We start from the raw sequence: 25,000 nt of genomic DNA, 5'->3' as shown, positions 1-25,000 counted from the left end.
TAAATCTAGAATGGGATGTTCAAAAAACACATATTGGTTAATTTCAAAAAACACATATGGGTGTGTTGGTCAGGTGTCCAGAAACGTCAAACAAACAAATAATGAAAGAAAATTAAGATAAAGAGAAGATAAATAGTATTACACAGTAGGACAGAGTAAACCTACGTCGCTAGTTTTAACTCTTATAAAATCTCTTGCATACATATACTCTGAGCTTTCTCCTGTTTGAAATAATTTCTTGTTCTCTTTCTTTTTTAGTATCAATAATTCTTAAAGCTAAATGCTTCACAATGTGCCAGTATTTTTATAAAAATCTTTGTGGATGTTCAGGGTTCACTTAAACTCAATGTAGATAATCAGGAAAATTGCCCTCATCAATCTTTGGAATCGACGAATTGTCTTCTACCTACGGTGATAATGGAAATATTTACAACTATAGCACCCTAAATACACATGATGTTTACTAGCTCTGTCTGTTTTATTTTCTCTGTCTCTCATTTGTTTATATTACTCCCCTTCTCTCTACTCCTGACCCTGATCTGTGTTCATGTCACAGCCAAATTAGAAACAAGGTTGAACCCATTAATAAATAAAATGTGGGTTTTTAAAAAAAAAAAAAAAAAAAAAAATATATATATATATTTTTATATATATATATATATAATGTGCTTGAGAGATGAAATATACTTGGGAGCTCGTCACAATACCTGTGCTCCCTGCCCAAGTATAGCCTATGTGTGTGAGGAAACACTGAAATTTTGTTGTATCTAATGGATTATCTGATTGTTTTGTTCAGCCTTTCAGCTTGTAGCGAGGAGAGCCCAGTGTGGATGTCACAAATCTGGGCTGATGAATCACACCTTCTCAGATTGTGCCCGCTAACCACTTCCTTCATCCTGACAGTCAAAAACAGAATTAATTTTGATCCACAGAGGAGCATCCAACTCTATAGGGAAAAACACAGATATCTAGAAAGCCACATGCAGGTGAGTGTGCACTTCACTGATGATTCACACACACCACCATGTGCGCAGTCCCATAGTTGTACATCTTCATTAGGATGTCTGCTCTGGAGCAATTTGCAGACTTGGGAGCAGTTCATTAGATTTGTTTCTTACCAAAGATCACAAATACATTTGTACACATAATGACTTATTTCTTTTGAGAATATGACTGACCTCAATCATAAATGTAATTACTATGTGTACACGTTATTTTAATTGGCTTTCATTGTATTTTACACAAGCTGTTTTACACAAGCTGTTTTTAACCGATCTTTTATATACTGTCAAATAAAACATTTGTTTAGAGTCATTTTTTAATTGTGCATATTGAACATCTATATTTAGTAAAGTGTGTGTATATATTCGTAAAGAATGGAAAGTTCACTCTTTGGGAGCCTGAGTTCAAAGACAGGTGTTTTACAATGACAAAGTTCTGCTAGTGTCAAGAATTTTTTGAAAGTGTGGCTACTGCTATATAGCTCATCGCAGTTCGCGCGGCCAGGCATGTAGACTGGTAAGTTTATAAACTTACCATTTTACAACGTTTTACAATGAACTTTGTCATTGTAAAACATGTGTCTTTGGTTGCAGTGGCACTAAATCGGTGAGCACGCCACAAAAACGCATTCTAAGAACACCAATCTCAACTTTTGGTCAAAGAGTTATTTTTTAAAAATAATGTGCCATTGTTTGCAACAGCAAAATTGTAAAATAAATAAATAAATAAAATAACAAAAAAAAAAAATCATGGTTTAAACCTGACTGATTTAAACCTTACCTATGTTTTTGTTTCGCCTGACATCTCTTGAAACCACGCTTTCAATAATTTCAAATCACTAATACTATATCCTTCAGCATAACTCATTTTCACATTTTCTTGCCTTCAGATCCTAGTTTCTACTATTGAAGGAGTCCTATCATGATTTTTAAACGTTGTTAATCGTTAATTATGTTGTTTATTTGGTGTAATAAAATAGGTTAACATTCTTTAATGTTCCCAAAATGCATTATTTGTCAAATAATGTACATTATTGCAGTGCCTCTATTCCCAGGCTGCCTGAAATGATCTGATTTCTCCAAAGCCCCTCCTTCTGAAAAGCCCAGAGTGCTCTGATTGGCCAGCTGACTTGCTGTGTTGTGCAGCTGACCGTTGTGTTGTGATGAGCCGAAAGCCACAAGAGTGTGTCGGAAAAGTACCGCCCCTTGGGTTAGCTTTAGCCTCCAAGGCTTCTAAAGCAATTCTAAGCAACATGTCGTCAGTTTTAATGATAATGAGTCTTTATTTATCGCATGTACATATGCACAGTGAAATTCTTTTCTTCGCATACCCCAGCAGGTCAGGAAGCTGGGGTCAGAGCACAGGGTCAGCCATGATACAGCACCCCTTGGAGCAGAGAGCATTAATGGCCTTGCTCAAATGCCCAACAGTGGCAGCTTGGCAGTGCTGGGGCTTGAAACCCTGATCTTCTGATCAGTAACCCAGAGCCTTAACTCTGGGTTAAAGCCACCACTGCCCCGTATCAGTTCGAGCCCGATTCAGAAAATTCGAATGATCAAGCGGAAGCAAGTTTGCAAATACGACTTGAGCAGAACGTTTCACAGTGAAGTTTTTATTTTGTAGCTCTCACCTTTCAGATACGATTTCAAACCTAATTCCGCCGGCAATTTTAGCTAGCATGATAGCAGAGGTCTACAGCTGAGCCACACTACAAAACTCTGCATTTGGACAGTCAATAGCAGATAGTTTTTTTAAAATAATCAAACACACTTACAGGTTCTGATTCAGAAGCACAAGATTGTCTGAGCAAAGTGGGAATTGCCCCACTTTTCAGGAGTAGCCTTTGTGTATAGCCTGCCTTGTACTTGCCTAGGTTCAGGAAGCTTTCCTCTGTAAAATGCGCTATGCACAAGCAAACATTTGGGTTTTACTGGTCAGGAACAGAGTTATAAATAAACAGTAACTACTGATTCCTAATTTCGTCCATTTTCAGAAGGCTAAACAAAGAGGTTTTGCTTTCGCACCGAAATACACAGTGTCTCCACAACATGGTGCCTGAATTCACTGAAGCCTTGAGTGAATTCACTGATGCCTCGCCTTCTTTCTACGTGGCTGCTTTTGGGTGGAATTATGTTAATAGTGCACTCCGTGACGTAGAGAAATTAGGGAAGTAAATCTGGACTTTGAACGATGCGTTTCGGGCAGGTCTGGAGCAGTGTTCTCTGTTTAGACAAATGCCTTTGGGGGAAAATATGAGTTTTGGGACTTTGCAAAGCTTATACATGCACAAAGAGATACATTACACTCCCAAACATTACAAATCATGTTATGACCCCTTTAAAAATTTCAGTCATAGATGTTCATGCTGTGTTGTAGGAGGTTGTACTCACTGAGGTGGAAGGGAAAAGCAGACAGAACCAGACAGATGACACAAGTGAAGGAGGTGAGTCACTTTGCCAAGAACCACGCCAGTCACACTTGTTACATTTAACCCCTTAACTCCCAGTGTATTTAGTCATCCTTAATGTTTTTTTAATCAATAATAGTTCAATATATCCAGTAGGGATGCACCGAAATGAAAATTCTTGGCCGAACCTGAAACCGAATATAATGAAAAACTTGGCCGAAGGCTGAATACCGAACATGTTTTTTCCATTTATTTTGCCATTTTTTTTCACCACTGCATAAATTAAATAGTCAAACTGTGCTTTTTACTATTTTGTCTTGCTTTTCAAAGAAAAAAATCAATTACAAAAACTACAATTTCAAAATATTTATTTAATACCGAACATTTTTTTTCATCCCAGCAGGCATAGGCTACCAACAAGGCACAATATAACTTCACATAAATAAATGAGTAAAATAAAAATATTTTGATATGGTCATCTTTGAGCCCCCCTTGAATAGCCTATGTTATGCCTATAACTGACTGCTGAAAGAATGGAACACTGTAGCCTACAACAAAAAAGTGCATTGACAAGCATGCAAAAAATGGTTCTATTCGGTTCTATACGGCTGATTATATTGGGGATATATACCCCGATATTATATATTGGGGAGTATTATAGTAGATATAGGATAGTTAGATATGTTGTTAATCTCATGTTCCTTGATATATTTAGTTAGTTTAAACTATAGATTAGTTCATTTAGTCCCCGTTGGTTTTTCTGCTCCCAGTCCATAGTACCAGTTCATGTTTCTTGTTTTGTGTTTTGACCCTGTTTTCTGTGACCGCGACTCTGATTCCTGCTTTGCCCCGTTTATGCCTGTTTGCTGATCGCCCGACCCTTTGCCTGTCTTGACTACGTTTTTTGGATTACGATTTGGATTTGTCTGCCCTTAGATAAATACGTCTTTACCTGCTTCTGTACTCTACTCCCTTACGTCTCATGACGTGACAGAATACTATAGAACAGAAACAAAACTAACACACGTCCACGCACGTTTACTGTCCACAGTAAACATCTGAAGAGCACGTAGCTTGTGCATGCACACGCCCCCTCATCGAGGTCGTGACATTCGCGCATCTCACTCTGGTTTCTAGGCTATTTTTTCTGCATCATCAACCACGTAATTGTTCGGTCAAATTTATTCGGCCGAACACCGAAAGTGCTTTTTTTTTGCTATTATTATATTTGCTATTATATTAAATTATTGCTGAATAATTTCAGTTGCCGAACATTCGGTGCATCCCTAATATCCGGTAATTAACATGAAACTAAAATAAAAAAAAAATTCCTCTGTCAGGGCAGTGTTTTTCCTCCAGTGTTTGAAGTCCAGATATATTGGCACCCTTCATAAAGATTAATACACTGATCAGCTATAACATTAAAACTACTGACGGGTAAAGTGAATAACATTTATCTTGTTTCAGTGGCACCTGTCAAGGGGTGAGATATATTAGGCAGGAAGTGAGCAGTCAGTTCTCGAAGTTGATGTGTTGGAAGCAGGAAAAATGGGCAAGTGTATGAGCAATTTTTACTATTTTTAATTGTGATGGCTAGACGACTCGATCACACCATCTTCAAAACGGCAGGTATTGTTGGGTATTTCCTGTATGCTGTGGTTAGTATCTACCAAAATGGTCCAAGGAAGGAAAATTGGTGAACCGTTGACAGGGTCATGGGTGCCCAAGACCTTGGGGGCGAAGGCTAGCCTATCTGGTCTGATTCCACAGAAGAGTTACTGTCGTACAAATTGCTGAAAAGGTTAATGCTGGTAGCCGCAGACCGGTCAGAGTGCCCATGCTGACCCCTGTCCACCACCAAAAGCATCAGAACTGGACCCTGAAGTAATGGAAGAAGGTGGCCTGGTCTGATGAATCATGTTGTGTTTTTTTTTTTTTTTTTTTTTTTTTTTTTTTTTTTTTTTTTTTTTTTTTAAAACATCATGTGGACAATCATGTGCATGTGCTTTGCTTACCTGGGGAATAAATGCCACCAGTATGCACTATGGGAAGAAGGCAAGCTGGCAGAGGCAGTGTGATGCTCTGGGCAATGCTCTGCTGGCATTCATGTGGATGTTACTTTGACACGTACCACCTATCTAAACATTGTTGCAGACTAAGTACACCCCTTCATGGCAACGGTATTCCCTAATGGCAGGCCTCTTTCAGCAGGATAATGCGAACTTAAAGGATCTGCTGTTAACGTCGTGGTGCCAGATACCACAGCAAACCTTCAGATGTCTTGTGTACTCCATGCTTTGATGGGTCAGAACTGTTTTGGTAGCACAAGGGGGACCTGCACAATATTAGGCAGGTGGTTTTAATATTATGGCTGATTGGTGTATATAAACATATCACATGCACTGAGCACACAAACACATATGGAGACAGACACTGTATAGTTTCATTTCAACACAGTTTAAACAGTTATTTTGTAACTTTTTTAAAAAATGTAATTTTATTGACTTCCTTGCAAGTCATAATATTTAATTAAAGGTCTCTACAGAGAATTCTGGAGAAATCCCAGTGCACTCCTCTATGAAGATCTCCATCTTTGTGTTGATTTGCATGTACATTAGGGTCATTATCTTTTCAAGAACCAATTATGGTCAAATCATAACCTTTTGGCAGATACAAGTTCTGATTTTAAATGTGTTTTTTTTTTTTCTTTCTTTTTTTCCCCCTTTCTTTATGTGCCACTTTTTTGGCAGCCATGCTGATGGTTTGCATGGCCAACACGTTTGATGTTTGATGCAGTGAAACTGTGTTTGCTTTCCTGTGTCATTCTATACTTTGTAGCTCTCTAAGTCATTCAGTTCTGTGTGAAAGTAACTTGGCATTTAGAATGTAGCAGCAGACTGTAACTCTCTAGTTACTTTTTCCTTAAAAATTATAATGTCTAAGCACAGAACGAGCAAGAACCCAGATAACGATAAAATGTATGTACAAGCTTGCAAAGACCAAATGAAAAATAATAAACTTAGGATGCAGAAATGGACCTGGATATAGCACTGAAATATGTGGGAAGTCCCACAGTAAGAAAGACTTAGCAGCACACACTGCAAACATTGAAAGCTTAGCAGTGTTTAATCATTTTTACATATCCAGTCAGTATCTTTTGCTTGCTTTTGTCATTTGTTGTTCTATCTCATCTCATATTTCATGTCCCTATTTTACTTTCTCTGCTTCCTTTTAACGTTTTAATGCTCTTGCTTTCTGTTTCTCTCACTGCATGCGTGTTGACCTCTTTCTCGTGGTCTTGTACTCCCTGCTTCTAGCCCTCCCCCATTTTTGTCAGTGCGAATTAGCTCAAGCAGGGTTGTTGGGGTACATTGGGTGAATTTGGCTCAGTCAAGAGGACATTGTGGTAGGATGTGGGATGATTATTACACACACACACACACACACACACACACATACACACACACACACACACATATATATATATATATATATATATATATATATATATATATATATATATATATATATATATATATATATATATATATATATATATATATATATATACTCTCTCACACACACACACACACACAGAAAGGTCTTTGTGAGACTGCTTTTGCTGGGTTTTCCAAACTTGTCTAACATATGAGGACAGTTATACGTTAATGTTGGGCTGTACATATTGCTGGCTCAAATGGAATCAGTGGATGTGGAATTATATGGATATGCTGGTGTGAATGGTGGAAGTTAAAAGAAAATCATAACTTTGATGCATATTCAAAAGCAGATTTTGTTGCATCCTTCCAGTTGAAGCAACCTGACTATTCAGATTTTGTGTTAATGCGATGACTCTGACTCTGTGTCTGTATTCAGATTAAAACCCAAAATGTGCCTAAATTAAAAAACACTGGAAACAACTTGAGTTATAATTGGCCTCAATTAGAGATGTGTGCAGGATATTTCCTAACATTTATTTTGCTCTGTTTCCCCAAATATAAACAAAGTAACTTAACCTAATTTAAACCTGGCAGTTACTATTGATGCTGTACATGCATCACACAGCAGTGTACATGTTCTTTATTTGTTGTGAAAACTTTGTGTGACCACGCACTCATGCCCCATGAAAGAAAAGAAAAAATCCTGCTCGCACAAGGTTTTGTTTTTGTTGTGTCCTGCAGGATCCCAGTCCTGACGTAAAACATTAGTGAATCTTTTTGGCAAGCTTTCGAAAAAAAAAATCCTATTTATACCTGTGTAGAACATACCGTCTGTTAATAATGTATTTGTATTCGGTTATGTCTCTAGGGTATTGGTATATTGCTTTGATTGTCATTCATAAGCATCAATATGATTCTGATATTTCACAGCGATAACAGACAGGCTGTAGGGAATGTACCTCTTTAAAGAAGCAGACAGTGTTTTCAGTCATAAGCAGTTTGCTAAATTGTCATTAATTACCCTCATGTGCCTAGAGAATGTTCTGGTTGTGTATTTTTGTTTTCAACATTCATCTTTTAAACAATGACTGCAGTAGACTGTATTCTAATGACTTTAGTTATAGTGATCGAAATTTGTTTAGATGACTAGCAAAAAGGGGAGAATGAGAGAGCGAGAGAGAGAGATTGCATTCAAATCAGAAAGGCAGATGTTAAAAGCCTTAAGCAGATTTAGGTTCGGTACCTGACGCACTTAACACACACAAGCTTCCTGTCATTGGTAACCATAGTGATTGCAGCTTTACTGCTCTGGCTTCGATCCACAAGGTGTTTGTGTGACTACTGCCTGTCAGGATCAGTATCTTCTTCAACCTGAATGCTTAGTTCTTGGTCAGATTTATCAGCGTCCAGAGAGTGTAATTGCGGTTCTTTTCTGTATGTTTTTTGTTGCTCTTTTTGAAAGATACATAATAGGATGTTACATGTGATGTTTTTCTTGTACTAATTCAGTGATTATTGTATAGTTTGTTTTGTAAACCTAACTGATTTGGCTGTCTTTTCATGGATTTATGTTATATGGATGTCTTACCTGTAGATCTCACAAGCTGGACAAACATAGAGGATTGTGTTCTGCTGGAGAGTGTAAGTTCCTCTGTGTGTTTGGGTGGTTGTGTGCATGTGGTTGGATGCATTATAACAGTTAGACTTAAAATTGTGTGACTTTTCCAGTTTTCAATCATTTTGTGTTCTCTATTATCCCATTTCTGCCAATAACATTAAATGTTAGTGTGTTTTGTTGTACATGGGGATATTGTTCCATAAAGCAAAAAATACAACGATTAAAAAAACAGAAATGGTTTAAAAATAGAGAACTAGATTGTTAGACTATTAAAGAGCATCACTGGATAAATATATATATATATTTGTAGTGCATGCTGTTACTGATGTGCGCATACAAGTTTGGGTGTTTATTGTCTAATGTTCTATTGTCATCAGGTTTTTGAAGAACAGCTTGTCCTTTCTCTGGATGAAGACGAAGAGAATCCCACCACATATAATTCAGGTATCCAGTTATCTCTTCATCTGCGTCCACTCTATGAAAGGTAGAAACCCTGGTCCTGGAGAACCCAATAGGGTTGGGATCCTTAGTTGGGATAGGGCTAAATTAAATGTGACCACTGTCTTGTTCAGACAAGCCTTTCATATCATGCAACTGTGTATAATACAGAATAATAATCTGTATTCAATGATTGACATCATCGGACTAGACTTACATGTTGACCATCATTAGTTTATTAAATAGTATAATAAGGATGTATCTCCTTTTTGGTCATTCATCACAGCCTGGTAGATTCGACAAAACTAATCTTTGTTGTATTTGTTTGCTGTCTTTGACAGAAAATATTTCAAATATGTTTATGTTTAGACAGTTTCTTAACTTATAAATGTCTTTTTGGATAAAAACACTTTATACACTCCTAATTTGACCTGTATTGGATTGTAAACTGCTTGATATGTTGATTCATACTTTTGGTTTCTGCCAAAAAGCCAACATATACAGATTATTGAAACAATTCATATTTTATGACACAATTATGCTCACCAATCTATCGCCCCAATACCTACTAGTTGGGGAGTGTGAAGGCTAACATATGCTACCTCCATGCAATGAGAAACCAGCATCTTTTTGAACTACTGATCATGCTGTGTCACAGAGCAGTGAAAGATATTTTGGAGGAAAGGCTATCCACCCTCTTAAGCATATATGAGCTCACAGATGCTTGTAATTGGCTAGAGTTGCTGTGATTGACAGGGGAGAGAGAGTATACCCATCCCTCCTACCCAGAGAGCATGGCCAACTTTGCTCCATTGGCTCCAGTGATGGCTGTGGCACTGTTGGGAATCGAACTTGCGACCTCCAAACTTTCTCTCCCAACACTCATTGACTTTATTTTGCACTTTGACCAGAGAGTGGACTCAAATTAATTCCTCCAAAAGGATTCAATCATAAACACATTGTCTAAAGTTGAGGGCGTGGTAAAAGCAATAGAATGTACCTTTGATGCTTTGGGGACCTCTTTAATAGAAATCTGTTAGGGACAATATTTTGTAACATTGTAAACGGCATACTACATATTAAATAGTATGTCAGAAATGTAGTGATAACAGGTGGTGTATAATTCGACATACTGTTTATTGCAGTAATATGGGGTTTGGGACAAATGCCAATTATTCAATGCAATTTTAGTGTTATGAAAATAAGAAATTTTAATATAGCACATCAAAACAAGCACTTTTCTTTTTGCATTTTTGTTGTTGAAAAATTGTAGATTTCCTCACTAACCCGTTTTGCTTGCTGGCTCTCCAGAATTCTGCAGGTGACTCTGCAGATGATAACAAGATTCACTCCTATTTGCACATGTGCAGGTGTACATGGGCATTGGAGCTCTTGTACGGTTCTCTCCGTAAAAGTCTTACCCTAAGACAAGGGAAAACATAAAAATAGGCAGTAAACAATAAAAATTACAAATAATACAGACAACAAATCCTAATTGCAACAGATCACAATAACAATAAATAACCAGAAATATAATAAAAACATAAAATACAATTTGTACAGCCAGTTGCTTCCAGGAGCTGTATATTACACTATGATAGCAGCATTTATGATATGTTTGCTATGTATGTGTGTGTAAACAAGGAAAATTACTTGTGAGTCCTTAAGATGTGAGTTGGGGGAGCTCCCTGAATATCCCCGGCTATCTGCTTGTCTGGTACTGTAACTGCTGGAAAGAAGCTGTTGTGATAACACTTGCGGTGAGCTTTGATGCTCTCTTGTCTGTGGCATCAGAGGTGGTAACCTAAGATCCTCCTGGTGCACAGAGAGCAACCTGGGTGATGGGGGTCTTTGAGAATGGCCCTAGCTTTGTTCTGGCAGTGGTGGGTGAATAGAATGTCTGTGGGAGGGAGATGGGATCCTCTCATAGGAGTCCTGATGACCCTCTGTAGGGCCTTCCTCTCCTTCAGTGTGGTGTTTCCAAATCACACTATGATGCTTCTGGTGAGAATGCTTTCTCCTAATACTCTGTAGGCCTGGGTAAGAGTTTAGCAGTTCAGACAGGCTTTTTTCACCAACCTAATTAAGTAAAAAGGTGCTGCTGGGGTTTCTGACAATGGCTGTGTTGTTTGACCAAGTTAAGTCACTGGCAATGTACAGGCCCAGAAATTTAAAGCCATCTACCCACTCCACCTCAGTACCTCTGATAAGCAGTTGCTGTGAAGGAGGAACCCGCTTCCAAAAAGATAGAATAAGCTCCTTGGTTTTGGCTGCATTTAGGACAAGGTTGTTATCCTCCCCATAACTGATTGTGTTGGCCACCAGCTGCCGATACTGGGATTCATCGCTGCCCTTTATAAGTTCTGGGATGGTTGTGTCATCTGCAAATTTGAATCTGTGATTATATTTGTAATGGGATGAATGGTTCAGCTGAAACAGTATTACCTCACTGTTAGGATTGTAATCTTCGGGTTATGATTCTTAAAAAGAGAGTAAGAAAAAGTACAAAGAGAAAAGAAGGCACCCTCGCCCGCCACACACTTCCCCGCACCAAGCGTGTTGGAGAGTTGCCAGATGACACACAAAATTCAAATGGCAGGATCTCCAATTTATTAAAAGAAAGGCAGAGTATATGTATCGTGCTCGACACCCAACAGAGACAACGGGTTAACTATTGATTGGCTAGGCGGAAGGGCATATTTGCATATGACAGGAAGCATATCAGTGTAAGCGAGGAGTGGATATGGAATGCGAGTAAATGGTATTTGGGAAGACATGGTCAGAGGCTTTGTCTGTGCCTGGTTGGAACTGGTTTCCTGCAGTGGTGGAAGAGTTAACAAAGGAACAAAGAGGAAAAGTATTAACAAGGGAATAGAGAGAGAAGAGTGTTCACAGTAAACTTATCACTCACCACCTGCATCTTTCTGTCAGAAGGTCTAAAATCCAGTTACAGGTGGGAGTGGGCAGCCCAAGATCTACCAGCTTTGCAATGAGCTTATTGGGCCGAACATTATTAAAGGCTGTAGGTGTTAGGGTTGTTCAGGTGTTCCAGAGCTGAGTGGAGTCCGATAGCCACAGCATCATCTACCAAGCAGTTTTGCCAGTAGGTGAACTGCAGAGGGTCAGTGGTCACAGGAATGATAGTCAATGGATTTCAACACCAGTTTCTCCAGGCACTTCATGGAGACTGATGTGAGGGCCACTGGGTGGAAGTCATTCAGGTCTGTTGCCTCTGACATTTTGGGGATAAGTACAATGACTGAATATGTTCAATTGCCCTGGAACAACAGCCTGCACCAGTGATGTGTTAAAGAGGAGCAGCACAGGCTTTCAATACTCTAGGTGACACTCCTTATGATGGTTGACCTGCTGCAGAGACTTAACCGAGAGCATACCACAATGTTGCACTATGTGGAGCGCAGTCTTGCCGCCATTCACCATTCATTCTGTCTCATTCAGTCTCATTTAACAGTGGGGTCATGTGGCATATTTCATGCACATTTTAGTTTAATAATCTACATGGCTTCTCAGTGCTGGGGTTATAGCCACATCTTTTTTTTCTGTCAGGGTGGAACATGACAACCATCAGTGGTTTACCCAATTATGAATCAACAGCAGTGCAAAAACCCCATGAGTTAGATTTTTTTATCTGCTAAATCAGTAGTGTTACATTTTTCAATTCCTTCAAACAGACCTTACATTCTTTTAAAAACAAGTGGGCTCTACTCCTGTCAACCAAGAACAGGAATCTGAGGCTACAGTGAATATGAATCAGCACAGCATCACTGAAACTGAACAGTTGAAGATTGGAAAAACATCACCTGGTATTTGCTCAGTTTTGGTGAGTCTGTGACCACTGTAGCTTCTGATTCTTATTCTTAGCTGACAGGATTTTAACCCTGGTGTGGGTGGTCTTCTGCTGTGGTAGCCCATCTGCCTCAATGACTTTCATGTGCTTTCCTGTCAGCTGGAACCAGTCTGGCCGTTCTGTGTAAACACTACAGACTGTTGTGTGTGAACATATCAAGAAGATCAGCAGTTTCTAAAATACTTCGACCAGCCCATCTGATAACAATAATCAAGCCATAGTCAGCATCACTGACATAATTTGTTTTCTACATTCTGATATTTTATATATCAATTAACTGAAGCTCTTGACCTTTAGGGATTGTACTGCTGCCATGTGATTGGCCAATTGGATAATTGCATGAATGAGCATGGATAGGGAAGTGTTCAGCGAGAGTGTATTACCATTGGTTATTTCTGCTGGTCATTTTATGGAAGATATAATGTAGCACAATCATTTATTTACTGCAGCATGCATGCATCTGGAAAAATACTGAATGGATGGATATTGAAGTGGTGAATCCCAGAGACTCTGCTAATAATTTCATTACCCACCTACCTCTGTCAAACTAATCCATTCCAAATAGGACTGTAGTCTCATGGAAATAGACTTTGATTTTGAAAATTGTTGGCAATAATTCATGCATCTCATTTGATAGATTTCTTTTCTTTTCTGTTTTTTGTATTTGTATTTTTTTGTGCTCAACACATCCCAGCTATAGAGACACTAAGATTTGTGCTTTGTCTAATGTCTTTTAAAGGAGCTCAATTTTCTTGCCCAGTGGTTTGTTAGATTACATCTGTTAATGACACTTTTGACACAACACTGACTGAGAAGAACAGTGGATTAAGAGCTCAAACCTAATGATTCATGTGCATGAGAGTGTGACATGGTATTGCATCTCTTCTCACACACACACACACACACACACACACACACACACACACACACACACACACACACACACACACACACACACACACACACACACACACACACACACGTGCAAGCACCAAACTGAATCTAATTGCACAAGTGACATTAATGTTAACAATTTCAGATGGTTGGATTTGCATAATAGCTGTCATTTAAGATGACCTGCTCTGTTCCTTGTTACTGAATATGTAGACATGTTTCAGGCTTTCCCCCTTTTCAGCTCCTTATACTTTTTTTTTTTAGTTCAAGCTAAACTGCTCAATCACACATACAAGATGATTCAGTGGTAACACTTATGATTTTATTTTTTATTTTTTCCCCTTTTCTATGAAGATGCACAAGACACCTAAAAACTATGCTTTTAAAAAACTTTTCAGTCAAGCACCAGTCAGAATGAACATGAATAAAAATCATCCAGTGGAAGTCTGGTAGCTTACTTTCGCTTTGTGCCAACTTTATACAGGTGAAGGTGAACCTTGATGTGTGATTTTCTTGAGTCTTGGACATGTGCGTTAATAGAAACCCAAAAGGCAGGACTGTGGTCTTTTTGGTCTTAATAGAAATATAAAGCTCCTATTTATTTTTACTAAGTAGTGATCACATCAGACATTTGCCTCTCTGTTTTCTTACTTTTGAACATAGTAAAAATAGCTGTCTCATCCACTGGCATATTCTAGGGCTTCTGTGGTAAAATGTATTTTTTTTTCTGTCTGCCTTCTAGATTTTTATTAGGTTTTGTTACAAATATTAGCACCTCTGACACGCACAGAAGAGTTTATCACCGTGGCAATGTAAAATACTTCCTATATGTTGCCAGGGTCACGGCTGTGTGGGGCTGGGGGAGAGGCTTGCATCTTACATACTGAGAGAAGAGGTTGTAAATTTCTACACACACACACACACACCCCTTCTTTACTGTTGCTGTCCTGGTTTCAGTAAGATGCATCTCTATGCTGTATTTAGTACCACATAAAATCTTGGTAATCCAAGAGCATAGAGAAAGAGGGGGAGATTGTGTGTGTGTGTGTGTGACAGAGAGAGAGGGAGAGGGAGAGAGGGGCTAAGGGAGGAGAGAGAATAAAACAGTCATGACTTTAGTGCTCAGCCAAGACTTCGTTGGAGCCCCTGCTTTGCTCCTTGCTTTTGCTCCATGAAGACATCTTAAAAGAAAGAGAGGGTAAAAACCCTTATAAAAACCTGAGGCAGGCGTCTGAAGAAAATTTTCAGGAGAAAATTTGTGCAGGAGTTCCAGCACACACTTCCAGCCACTTGTGTGGTAGACACATCTCAAAAGAATGAAAAGAGAGAAAGGATTTAAATGCTCACGACCCGAAGACGACAAACGGGAGCTGAAAATGAAAGTGTAAATGTGAGTCAGACGTCTGGAGAAACTTTTGCAGGAGAAATTTTTTGCACAGGGCTTCTACACACACTTTCAGCCACTGTACACGTGTCTCACTTCCTACTATGGCGCTCTGCTTTTCCTCAGGAGACTTTTTTTTCTGCTCATTTTCAAATCTTATCTGTTGATCAGGATTGTGATCAAGGCACATAAAGACATTTAATTGCTGGGGATTCGCGTGCACGCAGTCCATACACACTTATAGGTTAACTGATACAGAACACTCATGCATATGCATGGCAAAATGTGCGGCTTTTCAGCAGAGACAGGAAGTCCGCCACATACAGAGAAGACTATCCAGACTCGCACAAATCACATACACACATGGCTGTAATCTACTTTCAGCATGTTAGACTCTAGGTCTGTCTGAGCTATCAGCATGTTGATTTTGGACCATCAGGAGGCAGGGGGCCGAGTTTGCAGCACGAATGCACATAAATGTTGAAAATTGAGTTTTCGCTCACTGTGTAATCACAGATTGCTGGTGTTTATCAGATAGTGTCTGCTGTTTGATTTATTGTAAAGTGTGTTCAGTTATAATTCACATTACTTCACAAGAGATTGTACTCTTCAGATCATTTGCTTGGAGGATGGTAGATATATCTGGATGGTAGATAAATGGACTTGATGCTAGTTGCAGTTTTTATTGTTTAATAGGTATTTTTGTATACTATTGCAGGCTAATGTCAGACACTTTCATTACTTTCCTGTTTATTTAATTGAAGACTGCCGGTAGTTTTGAGTTCATATTTAACAGAACAGTGTAGTGAATTTGTATTTTTGTGTGTGTGATGTGTGTTGGAATTTGAGTTGTCTTGCCCCCCTGCATGTCCACAGACCCTCCTGGGCCTTCATTAGCATGGCCGGTTAATGATTCCTAAACCTTGGCTGACCTTGCGGATTCTTCAGGACACCATATGTGAAGGGGAAAAAAAAAAAACTCCTTTCGCTCCTCTCTGGTAGGCCAAGGGGATTGGATGTCTGATTTTCCCCTGCACCAAAAACGTGGGAGTATAGTGTGTCGAAAGAGCCCACCTTCTTGCACACTGACATTTAGTCATCAGTGCCTTCACTGGCTTTCACCCCCAGTCTCCAGAATCGTGCTTGAGGATTTTTTTTTCTTGGTGCTGTGGGCATTTTCGGAGAGGTTTTTTTTTTCAGAACGCGAAAAAATAAAGTCAAGTTTAAAAGAAAAGAAGCATGGACTCGGATTCAGATTCTCCTTTTAACTACTCCTGGCCTTCCTTTCCTAAAATGAGGATTCTGAAACGGAGGACGAAACCAGGTAACGAGGGCGGGGTGAGGGATGATGGAAAGGGAAAAAGTGAGTGGGAGGGTGTTCAAATGCTCCAGGGACGAAATATTAATCGCTCACCTGAACAAGTGTAATTATCATAAAACCAGATTATCAGGTTCTCAGGTCGCATTTTTTCCGTTTTCTCTCCAGTCAAAACACAACATTGACGCTCACATTTTCCATGATGGCAACTGTAGTGCAGATCCAAGTATTAGGCAAGAAATAACAAATATGCCAATCAGTAACCCGAGGTCTGGAGCTGTGAGGCGGCAATACTACCTGCTGCTGTGCCACAGCACAACTATTATTCTTAACATACCTTAATTGCCTGATGTAATGTATTGCAATTATTTGCACCAGGGGTAAAATGCAGTGTATCTGTATAGTGCTTTTAAATATCTTTCTGTATTTGGATTAAAACCTGAAGTGGGCGTGGCCTAAATGTGAAGGGGGTTTTCGTCTTTTTCTTTTTCTTTTCTTCATTTTAATAAACCATATTACTATGCCCCAGGAAATGCCAGCATTGTCAAAATGGTCCAGATTCTGTTTTAGACAGTTTCTCAAATTCGGCAACATCACTCGAGTTTATAATTAATCTTAACTAGAGATGAATGTAAGCCTGTGTTTTTTTTTGTGATGTGTTTTTTTTTTTTTTTTTTTTTTTTTTTTTTTTTTTTTTTTTTTTAAAGAATCTCTCATGTTCTTAATAATTATATATATATATATATATATATATATATATATATATATATATATATATATATATATATATATATATATATTTTACTCTTGCACCTGCATGAAAATAAAAACCTCCAGCTCATATGATTTTTATTGCATTCTGTGGAATCCCAGTCCTGATGCACACTCCTGTGAGCCTTTCTGGCGAGCTTTTCTAAATAAATAACAATAGTGCATCACCTATTCTTTTCTGTATTTGTATCTGTTTAGAACATGTGTTCATTTTGAATAACGTATTCATATTCAGTAGCATCGCTAATATGAACATGTTGTCCATGACAAGAAGAGCTCAGTACACCTTGACCCATGTTTCTCTTTGTTGCGAAGTTCTTTGATTTATTGACGAATGCCCAGTTGGCCTGGAAGCTCAGTATGAGGTGGTTGTTTTTGAGCGTGTTTGTGAAGAGGAGGATCTGTTTCACTGACGTCAAGATCAGACAGTTCCGTTATTGTTGGAAGTCTCTGAACTAACCTTTTCAGAGCAGAGCTAGTAAATCCTTTTCTGTGAATTTAATTCATTTCATCAGACACCATGTTGTTGTTGTTGTCGTCTCTCTAGTTTGTCTGTACATACAGGCTTATGCATATACACATCACTTTGTACAGCTTTTACAGAAATGCATTATGTTTATGTGACTGGAGTCCTAGTGGGATGATTAAGGAAATTCCCCTTGGATGAACAGGATTTCCTTTACATTAGCCAACCAGACAGCAGGCCAGACATCAAACACACACACACACTCTCTCTCTCTCTCTCTCTCTCTCTCTCTCTCTCTCTCTCTCTCTCTGTGTGAGTGATGCAAGGAGACAGTGAGAGACTTGTATTACTTGGCTGTTTGAGACCAGGATACACATGTTTACTGTTTATCCAGCCCTCTCAGACTCCAGCATACCTCGGTGTTTACTTTCCTTTCCCGTAATAATTCCATATTTCCCGCACACAAATCCATTCCTTCGTTCTGGGCTTCTATAATTTATGGTAGCTTCTCAGCACATCTGGTTGGCCGGTTTATTTAAAAAATGTTTAATGCTTGTATATTTTACACACGAGTGCTGTGTTATTACCCTTAGGCAACAGTATAGCAGCGCCAATAGTTTGATGTATTAAATTTCTGGAAAAAACATGATTTTCTTGAAACAAGCCAGTGTGAAAGTTAAAGTTTATTTTTCCTGGAAATATATAATAAAACAATAACACTAATATGGTATAAGTGCTATTTAATTTTTTTTACTGAATTATTCAGACATGCAGAAAGATGACATATTGAAGGAAAAACTAATATATGTTTTATTAAGGAATTTGGCCACAAGAACAGCCTCCGTGTGCCTTGGCATCGGTTCTAACAGTCACCAAGGTAGTGCTAACATGTCGCTCCAGAATCTCTTGTAGGGGTTTTATTTGAGTTAAGATCTGGTGAGTGTGAAGGTCAGAGCATATGATTTATATTAATTTCTTCAAACCATTCAGTGAGCCCTTGTGTTCTGTGGATAGAGGTAGCAAAATGATCTCACAGCATAACAGGGCCATTGGGGATTTTTTCCTTTAATTTGTCACCTTCCTGTTTGTATGTGACTTCGGAGCATGCATGCACGGACACTCATTGTCATGGAGTTATCATTCCAGAAATTGTCAAGTCTATTGTCAGTTTCGTTACACATCACTGTACCAAATAGACAATGATTTTTAATTGTCATTTTTTCCCCTTTTTCTGTCTTTCCTTTTTGCTTTCACAGAGAAATCGTGCTCCCCTCCAGGTTTCAGCTCTCCATTCCAGCTTCAGTCTACAGACATCACTGCTGCCAGACTCACAGCCATGCTCAACCGCACTGGCAAGGTGTGACGTGTGGGGGTGTGAGAGCATGTTTGAATGTTTAGATAGCATGTTTCAATCTGTAGATATCATGAAATAAGCAACACTCTTACCCTTGCATTCACTTTTAAAGTGATCTCGTTTTTTTCCAACTAAATGCCTTCAGTTTAGAGACTTGGCCAGGGATTATAAGTTTCTGTAAATTTCTTAGGAATTGTAATGTAAGTTTAAACCACAGCATTTTGGCATTCGTGTGTCTATGAGCCTAAATTTCCTTTTTTTTTTTTTTTTCCCCCCTTCTTCTTTATTTTGTGGTAGAATGATGACCATAGGAAATACATTGCCACAGTACCAAATAACAGCTCTGCCACTGACCCGCAACCTGCTGTCAAGGTCGAAGGGACGAGAGAGCAACGCCCGTTCTCTCATCCTTTCTTGCCATCTTTCACTCAGTTCTCCCCCACATCTTCAGCAGGACTGGTCTTGGACCGGTTTCTTCGCGGCAGCAGCCACAGTGAACACAACAATCACAGTGCAAGTTCACCTCCAGAATCATATGAAATTAGGTGAGTACATGCAGCTGGTAATTAAAAACAAAGAACGACATCTTTTGATAACCTGCTGAAAATCATTATCTGATCAGTCATGACCTACAGTAGCATCATTTTTGTTTATCATGTGGTAAACACTACCATAAACACTACCATTACTTCTCAGTCAGTCTTGTAAGTGGAAAAAGTTAAAGTTTATTAAATTAGTATTTAAGTTATTAAAATGCCACATAATTTGCATCACCACAAGCAACATTGAGACCTTGGAGTTATAAGCTTCTCACATGATTCAACTTGTATAAAGAATAAAACACATGGAGGAAGCATGCTGTTACTGAAAATAATCAACAACAGGGTGGTGTGATGTGACCCAAAGCATATTTACTGTTGCAGGGCTAAAATATAAAGGGTTTGTTACTTAGCCTGCTGCTCTAGTATAACCAAAAACGGAAATAGGTGCAGCCGAAGGTTAAATGTGTGTTTTAGTTTATGATTTAAATATCTGAATCCATTTAATTAATTATCTGACTCCAATTAATAATAACTGCTAACTTATTTATCTGACTTCTAGAATAATTTTCTAATTAGTGCTAGAAGTGTAAAATCTCAGTGTTCTAATAGTAAAAGCAGATTTAAGCAAAGCAGTTCATTAAAATGACATTACTATGTCAGAGGCTTTTATGTAGCTTCTCTGTTAAACCATTATGATGTTAGCTCAGAGGTTTCAATCAACGTGTAAGCCTAGGCCTTTCCTATTTTACTTGTCAGAGGTTCTGTTTAAGCTTGCAAGTATTAGCCTTTTCTTTTAGCTTGTCAAAGGTTGACTTCAAACATGTCTAACGTATTATAACTTTACCTTAAGACACTATTTCTTGTAACTATACAAAACATATAGATCATGCACTCTTAGTGCATCATACTTTTTCAGAAGAACCACTGAGTATTTAGAGATAGAATAACACATGAATTTTTTACACAAAATCACAAATGAAGTTGTGCATAAAATGGAAACAAATGTAACTTAAGCCCTGTTCACTCCAAGATGATTTACGCAGCGTGTAAACAGTTCGTTTAATGCCCCAATGGCTGTCAATGAGTGTGTTTACGCCCAGGCATAAAACGCGTGGCGTCAAAGCGTCGTATTTTTTTAATGTCGGTGGGTTCTTTTTTTGTTTGTTTGTTTGTTTTTTTTTCAACAAATTACATTTTGCAAAAGTACAAACGTGCTTTATTGAGTTTGCAAAAAGTGTGTGAACAGCTTAAAGATATAAATACTGGCTCTCTTCTTCTCAGTGATAAGCGGGTGTCAGAAATGGAAAGTTGTGCAGCGCCACCTTGTGTATTTCTTCTTTTCAATAAGTGCCATCTACTGTCAGGGAGTGACACTTTCATTCAGCGTGTTGACCACGATTAATGCATGGGTGTGAACACAAAAAAAAACCACGTAGGAAAACAGACCATTTAACACGCCGCGAAAAATGTCCCGGTGTGAACAGGCCCTTACAAAATGTTGATCAATGTCACAGACATAGGGTGCGTGATGGAAAAGGCATTGATAGCAAAAAGTACTGATCACAAAAGACCCATCTGACGGTACAAGGCAGCCTCTGATGGTACAAGCCACTCCCTTGATGTTACAAGCCATCTCTGGGTTCTACCTAGCATACCCTCTTATACCCCTGAGCCTGTTTGAAATGTATAGTGACCAGGATACCAAATGGAAAAGAAACTTTGTTTTATGGCAAGGTGGACCCCCAGCTGATTATCTCACCCTAAAGAACTTGTATGTTAAGTTCCTGAGAATGAGTCTATGGGAACAAAAAGCAAAATGTCTCCCATGTAAACCAGGGGGTGCCAGCATGTATATGTGTGCGGGTGTAGGTGTGTGTGAAGAATTGCTCACATTGCAACATTTATTGTGAATGTTGTTTCCGAAACCTATATGATATTTATATCATATCACCACATCATTCACCATGAAATATGGATAAAAATTATACCAAACATGATCTAAGGAATATTGTTATTGAACACAGTTTAGATGATCAGGTTAAGTTCACATTGTATCTCTGATCATTTTAACCTTAATCAAATTACTGCCACCATTTATAAATCTACTACACTGTTACCACTAAAGTTGTATATTTTCCATTAGCAGCATATCCCAAACTAATTTCTAACTTTTAGACCACAGCAAATTGCCAAAGCGAACATATTTTTTAATTAAAGGATGATAGGTCATGCATTTTATTTGTTTAATGTTGTGAAAATGTTAGTTCCTGTTATCATGTACATTATAGCAGCTACAAACAGGCATTCCCTCACCAGTCCCTCCTCTTTTCCCTCTCCTGAAGTTAATATTTAATAGTGAAAAAAAAACAAGACAGCTTGTCATGTTACAGAGAAACTGCAAAGCTCAAAGCCTTAAAATGGGAGACTTTCCTGTGTCTCAAAAGTCAAAGTTACAGCTTTGCCTCTGACTGTTACAAAGTGTTGACATTGTAGACTTCTTCCAAAAATGGTAGACATTTGCACAGAGAAAGTCAGGCCATATTGATTACACATATTTGTAATGTGTTTATATGGATCATCTGCCATACAGATCCCTGTGTTAGTTGTTTTTATAGAAAAGTTATAAAATAAAGTTCTAACATTCCAAGGTTTTCATTGGTCCTCACCTTAACAAGAAGCAGTACACACCTAGATGAAATATGAACATGCAGACACATGCTTGGAAGGAGAACATCGTCTATACCATCTATAGGATGGTAAATCTTAAGCTAGTAAAAATAAAACATGATTTGTAGCTGTGTTTATGTGATACATCAGAGACCGGGATCTTTCATGGTTTCCAAGTATTCAATGGTATTGACTGACCTTCATATTTTATTCAATAATCATTTGATGTCTCTTATTTAATGTTTGAACTGTTAAGAATGAAACTTTCCCCACTCTCACAAAGCCCAAGTCTCGTGGCCTTGGAAATGGACAGCGAAGAGGAGGATGATGACTTACTTATGAAGAAGCCCCTCCCCCAGATATCATCTGAAAATAAGGACAACGGAGATAAACAGGACCGCTTTAATCCATCCTCGGGCCTCAGCTGCACTCGCTGTCACTCTGCTTCCTCTGACTGTAACCATGCCTCCCAAAAGGTACAAATACACACTTTCCTGATTTATCGTAATGCTTCTTGCAAGTCACGGCACTAATATTTTATAGTCATAACATTTAATACTAGTACATCATTTTATTTTATATAGATTATTTGAGAATACATTGTTTAAAATGAATACATGGTGGCCTGGGAAAACCTACTATTTAATTCAATTAAATTTTATTTGTGTAGTGCTTTTAAAATGGATATTGTCTCAGCTGCTTTACAGAAATAAATACATTCGGGATATAGATTTTAAATGTATGAATTTATCACTAAATAAATTTATCACTGAGCAAGCCAGAGGCGACAGTGGCATGGAAACACTCCCTGAGACGATGTGAGGAAGAAACCTTGAGAGGAACCAGACTCAAAAGGGAATCAATCCTTATCTGGGTGATAACAGAGAGTGCTATTATAAATAAATCCCTTCTATAACTGTGTGTTATATGGTCGAAAAGTGCAATGTGTAACCAGGAAATTCATTACAGTTTTCACATGAAGTGTGTTTTGTTGAACTTATCCACTGTTCACTGATGGAGACTTGAGTGCAAAACTGGCAATTGCAGTCCTAAAGCTATCATAGCAGTTGTTCATATGAATTGTTTTCCAAAGCCATTGTCATTGTTTAAGTGGTACTACACATACTTCTGAAAACTACAGAATTTTGTGAACTGACATGCTTCTCTTTTGCACATTTCTCCCTTCGGACTGCAGTGCAGGAGCACAGTCAAATTGACAGCTAATATCTGATTACAAACTCAAAAGATTAGGCTTATGTCATCTGCACAATAGCAAGTAGCTATCCAACAAATTGATCAAAGTGTGACATTCACGGTGTGAGATTCTTACACTGAGCTAGCAAGGTTTATATATATATATATATATATATATATATATATATATATATATATATATATATATATATATATATATATATATATATATATATGTGTGTGTGTATATATATATATATATATATGTGTGTATATATATATATATATATATATGTGTGTGTGTGTGTGTGTGTGTATATACACACACACACAGTATCTCACAAAAGTGAGTACACCCCTCACATTTTTGTAAATATTTGATTATATCTTTTCATGTGACAACACTGAAGAAATGACACTTTGCTACATTGTAAAGTGTGTGTGTGTGTGTATATATATATATATATATATATATATATATATATATATATATATATATATATATATATATGTCTATGTATGTATATGTGTGTAAGAAATTTATGTAAAGATTCATTCAACACACCATTTACTTTAACATTTTTGAAAATTATCATAATTTATTTCGAACATTAATACAGGTTTACATGCAACCTTTTTTATGATTGACCTGTGATAGTAGCTTGATATCTGTACTTTCTATGTTTAATGCATTAATACCACAATTTCATTAGACTTAAATTAGTGAAGAATGTGATCTGGTTGAAATGTAATGTAACAAAATGATATGCCATGTTTTGCCATAAATGATTCAAGAAACTGTAATTTGTAGTAATTTTCACAAAACTGCAGCTGCAAGTGCTGGTGCATCTGAGTACTGAATATGTGGAATTAATGCTTATGAAATGTTGGTTTTTACAGCCACACTGCCAAGGTCAGGCTGTTTTTTTTCTAAACCAAATCATTGAATGGTGCTTTTTAGAGTGGTTACTGTGAGGTTAGATTGTTAGTCTGTCACTGTGACTTCAACATATTGCACATAATGTGTGTTTTATAAATTTTTTTTTTTAACAAAATCACAATTATTTACACCCCTGTGTTTAGGTGCCTTTTCCAAAATAACAGCACCGAGTCTCCTATAATAGTTGATGAGATTGGAGGATACACAGCAACAATCTGACACCACTCCTGAATAGAGAATTTCTCCTGTTCTAAGTACTCTCTTGTAGACAATCCTTCAGCTCAGCCCACAGGTTTTCAAGGTGTATTGTTGATTTAAACCTTGCTTGATTCTGTAGTGAATTTTGGATCATTATCCTGCTGACTCCACCCATAACCAAGTTGTAGCTTCCTGACTTAAAATCTCCTGGTATGTCATGAACTCTATGGTGCCATGTATCCTAAAAAAAAAGGTGCCCAAGACATTTGGAGGATAAACAGCCCCACAACCTGACAAAACCGCCACCATACTTAACAGTGTGGATTGAGTTCCTTTTATGCCAAATACAACTGAAGTGTTTTGCCAAAAAGCTAATTTTTTGCTCATGTCTGACCATAGAGCTTAGTTTCAGTTAAAGTTTCAGTAGTGTCTAGCAAACTCCAGGCACTTATGGTTGTGATTAGCTGAAAGAAAAGGCCTTCAAGGCTGGCCTTCCAAA

The 25,000-nt window shown here is 38.0% G+C and overlaps 1 protein-coding gene across 6 annotated transcripts in view; it reads left to right on the top strand.

Annotated features, from left to right (window-relative positions):
* arhgef28a (Rho guanine nucleotide exchange factor (GEF) 28a) overlaps nt 1–25,000 on the top strand; it is a 123,428-nt gene that overhangs the window by 48,652 nt on the left and 49,776 nt on the right. For 5 of the 6 annotated variants that reach the window (XM_047151848.2, XM_047151846.2, XM_047151847.2 and 2 more), the window contains exons 6-12: nt 797–986; nt 3,379–3,445; nt 8,444–8,490; nt 8,845–8,911; nt 18,863–18,963; nt 19,258–19,505; nt 22,453–22,645. In XM_047151848.2, the coding sequence (XP_047007804.1) occupies nt 797–986; nt 3,379–3,445; nt 8,444–8,490; nt 8,845–8,911; nt 18,863–18,963; nt 19,258–19,505; nt 22,453–22,645 (913 nt within the window). Of the gene's footprint in view, nt 1–796; nt 987–3,378; nt 3,446–8,443; nt 8,491–8,844; nt 8,912–15,069; nt 16,376–18,862; nt 18,964–19,257; nt 19,506–22,452; nt 22,646–25,000 lie in introns of those variants that run through there. The other variant, XM_053677152.1, reaches the window with a different exon arrangement.

Source organism: Ictalurus punctatus, chromosome 28, assembly GCF_001660625.3.
Source record: "Ictalurus punctatus breed USDA103 chromosome 28, Coco_2.0, whole genome shotgun sequence".
In the NCBI taxonomy this organism is placed as follows: domain Eukaryota; kingdom Metazoa; phylum Chordata; class Actinopteri; order Siluriformes; family Ictaluridae; genus Ictalurus; species Ictalurus punctatus.
Note: the sequence above shows the minus strand (reverse complement) of the source record. Positions and strands in the feature narration are given on the sequence as shown.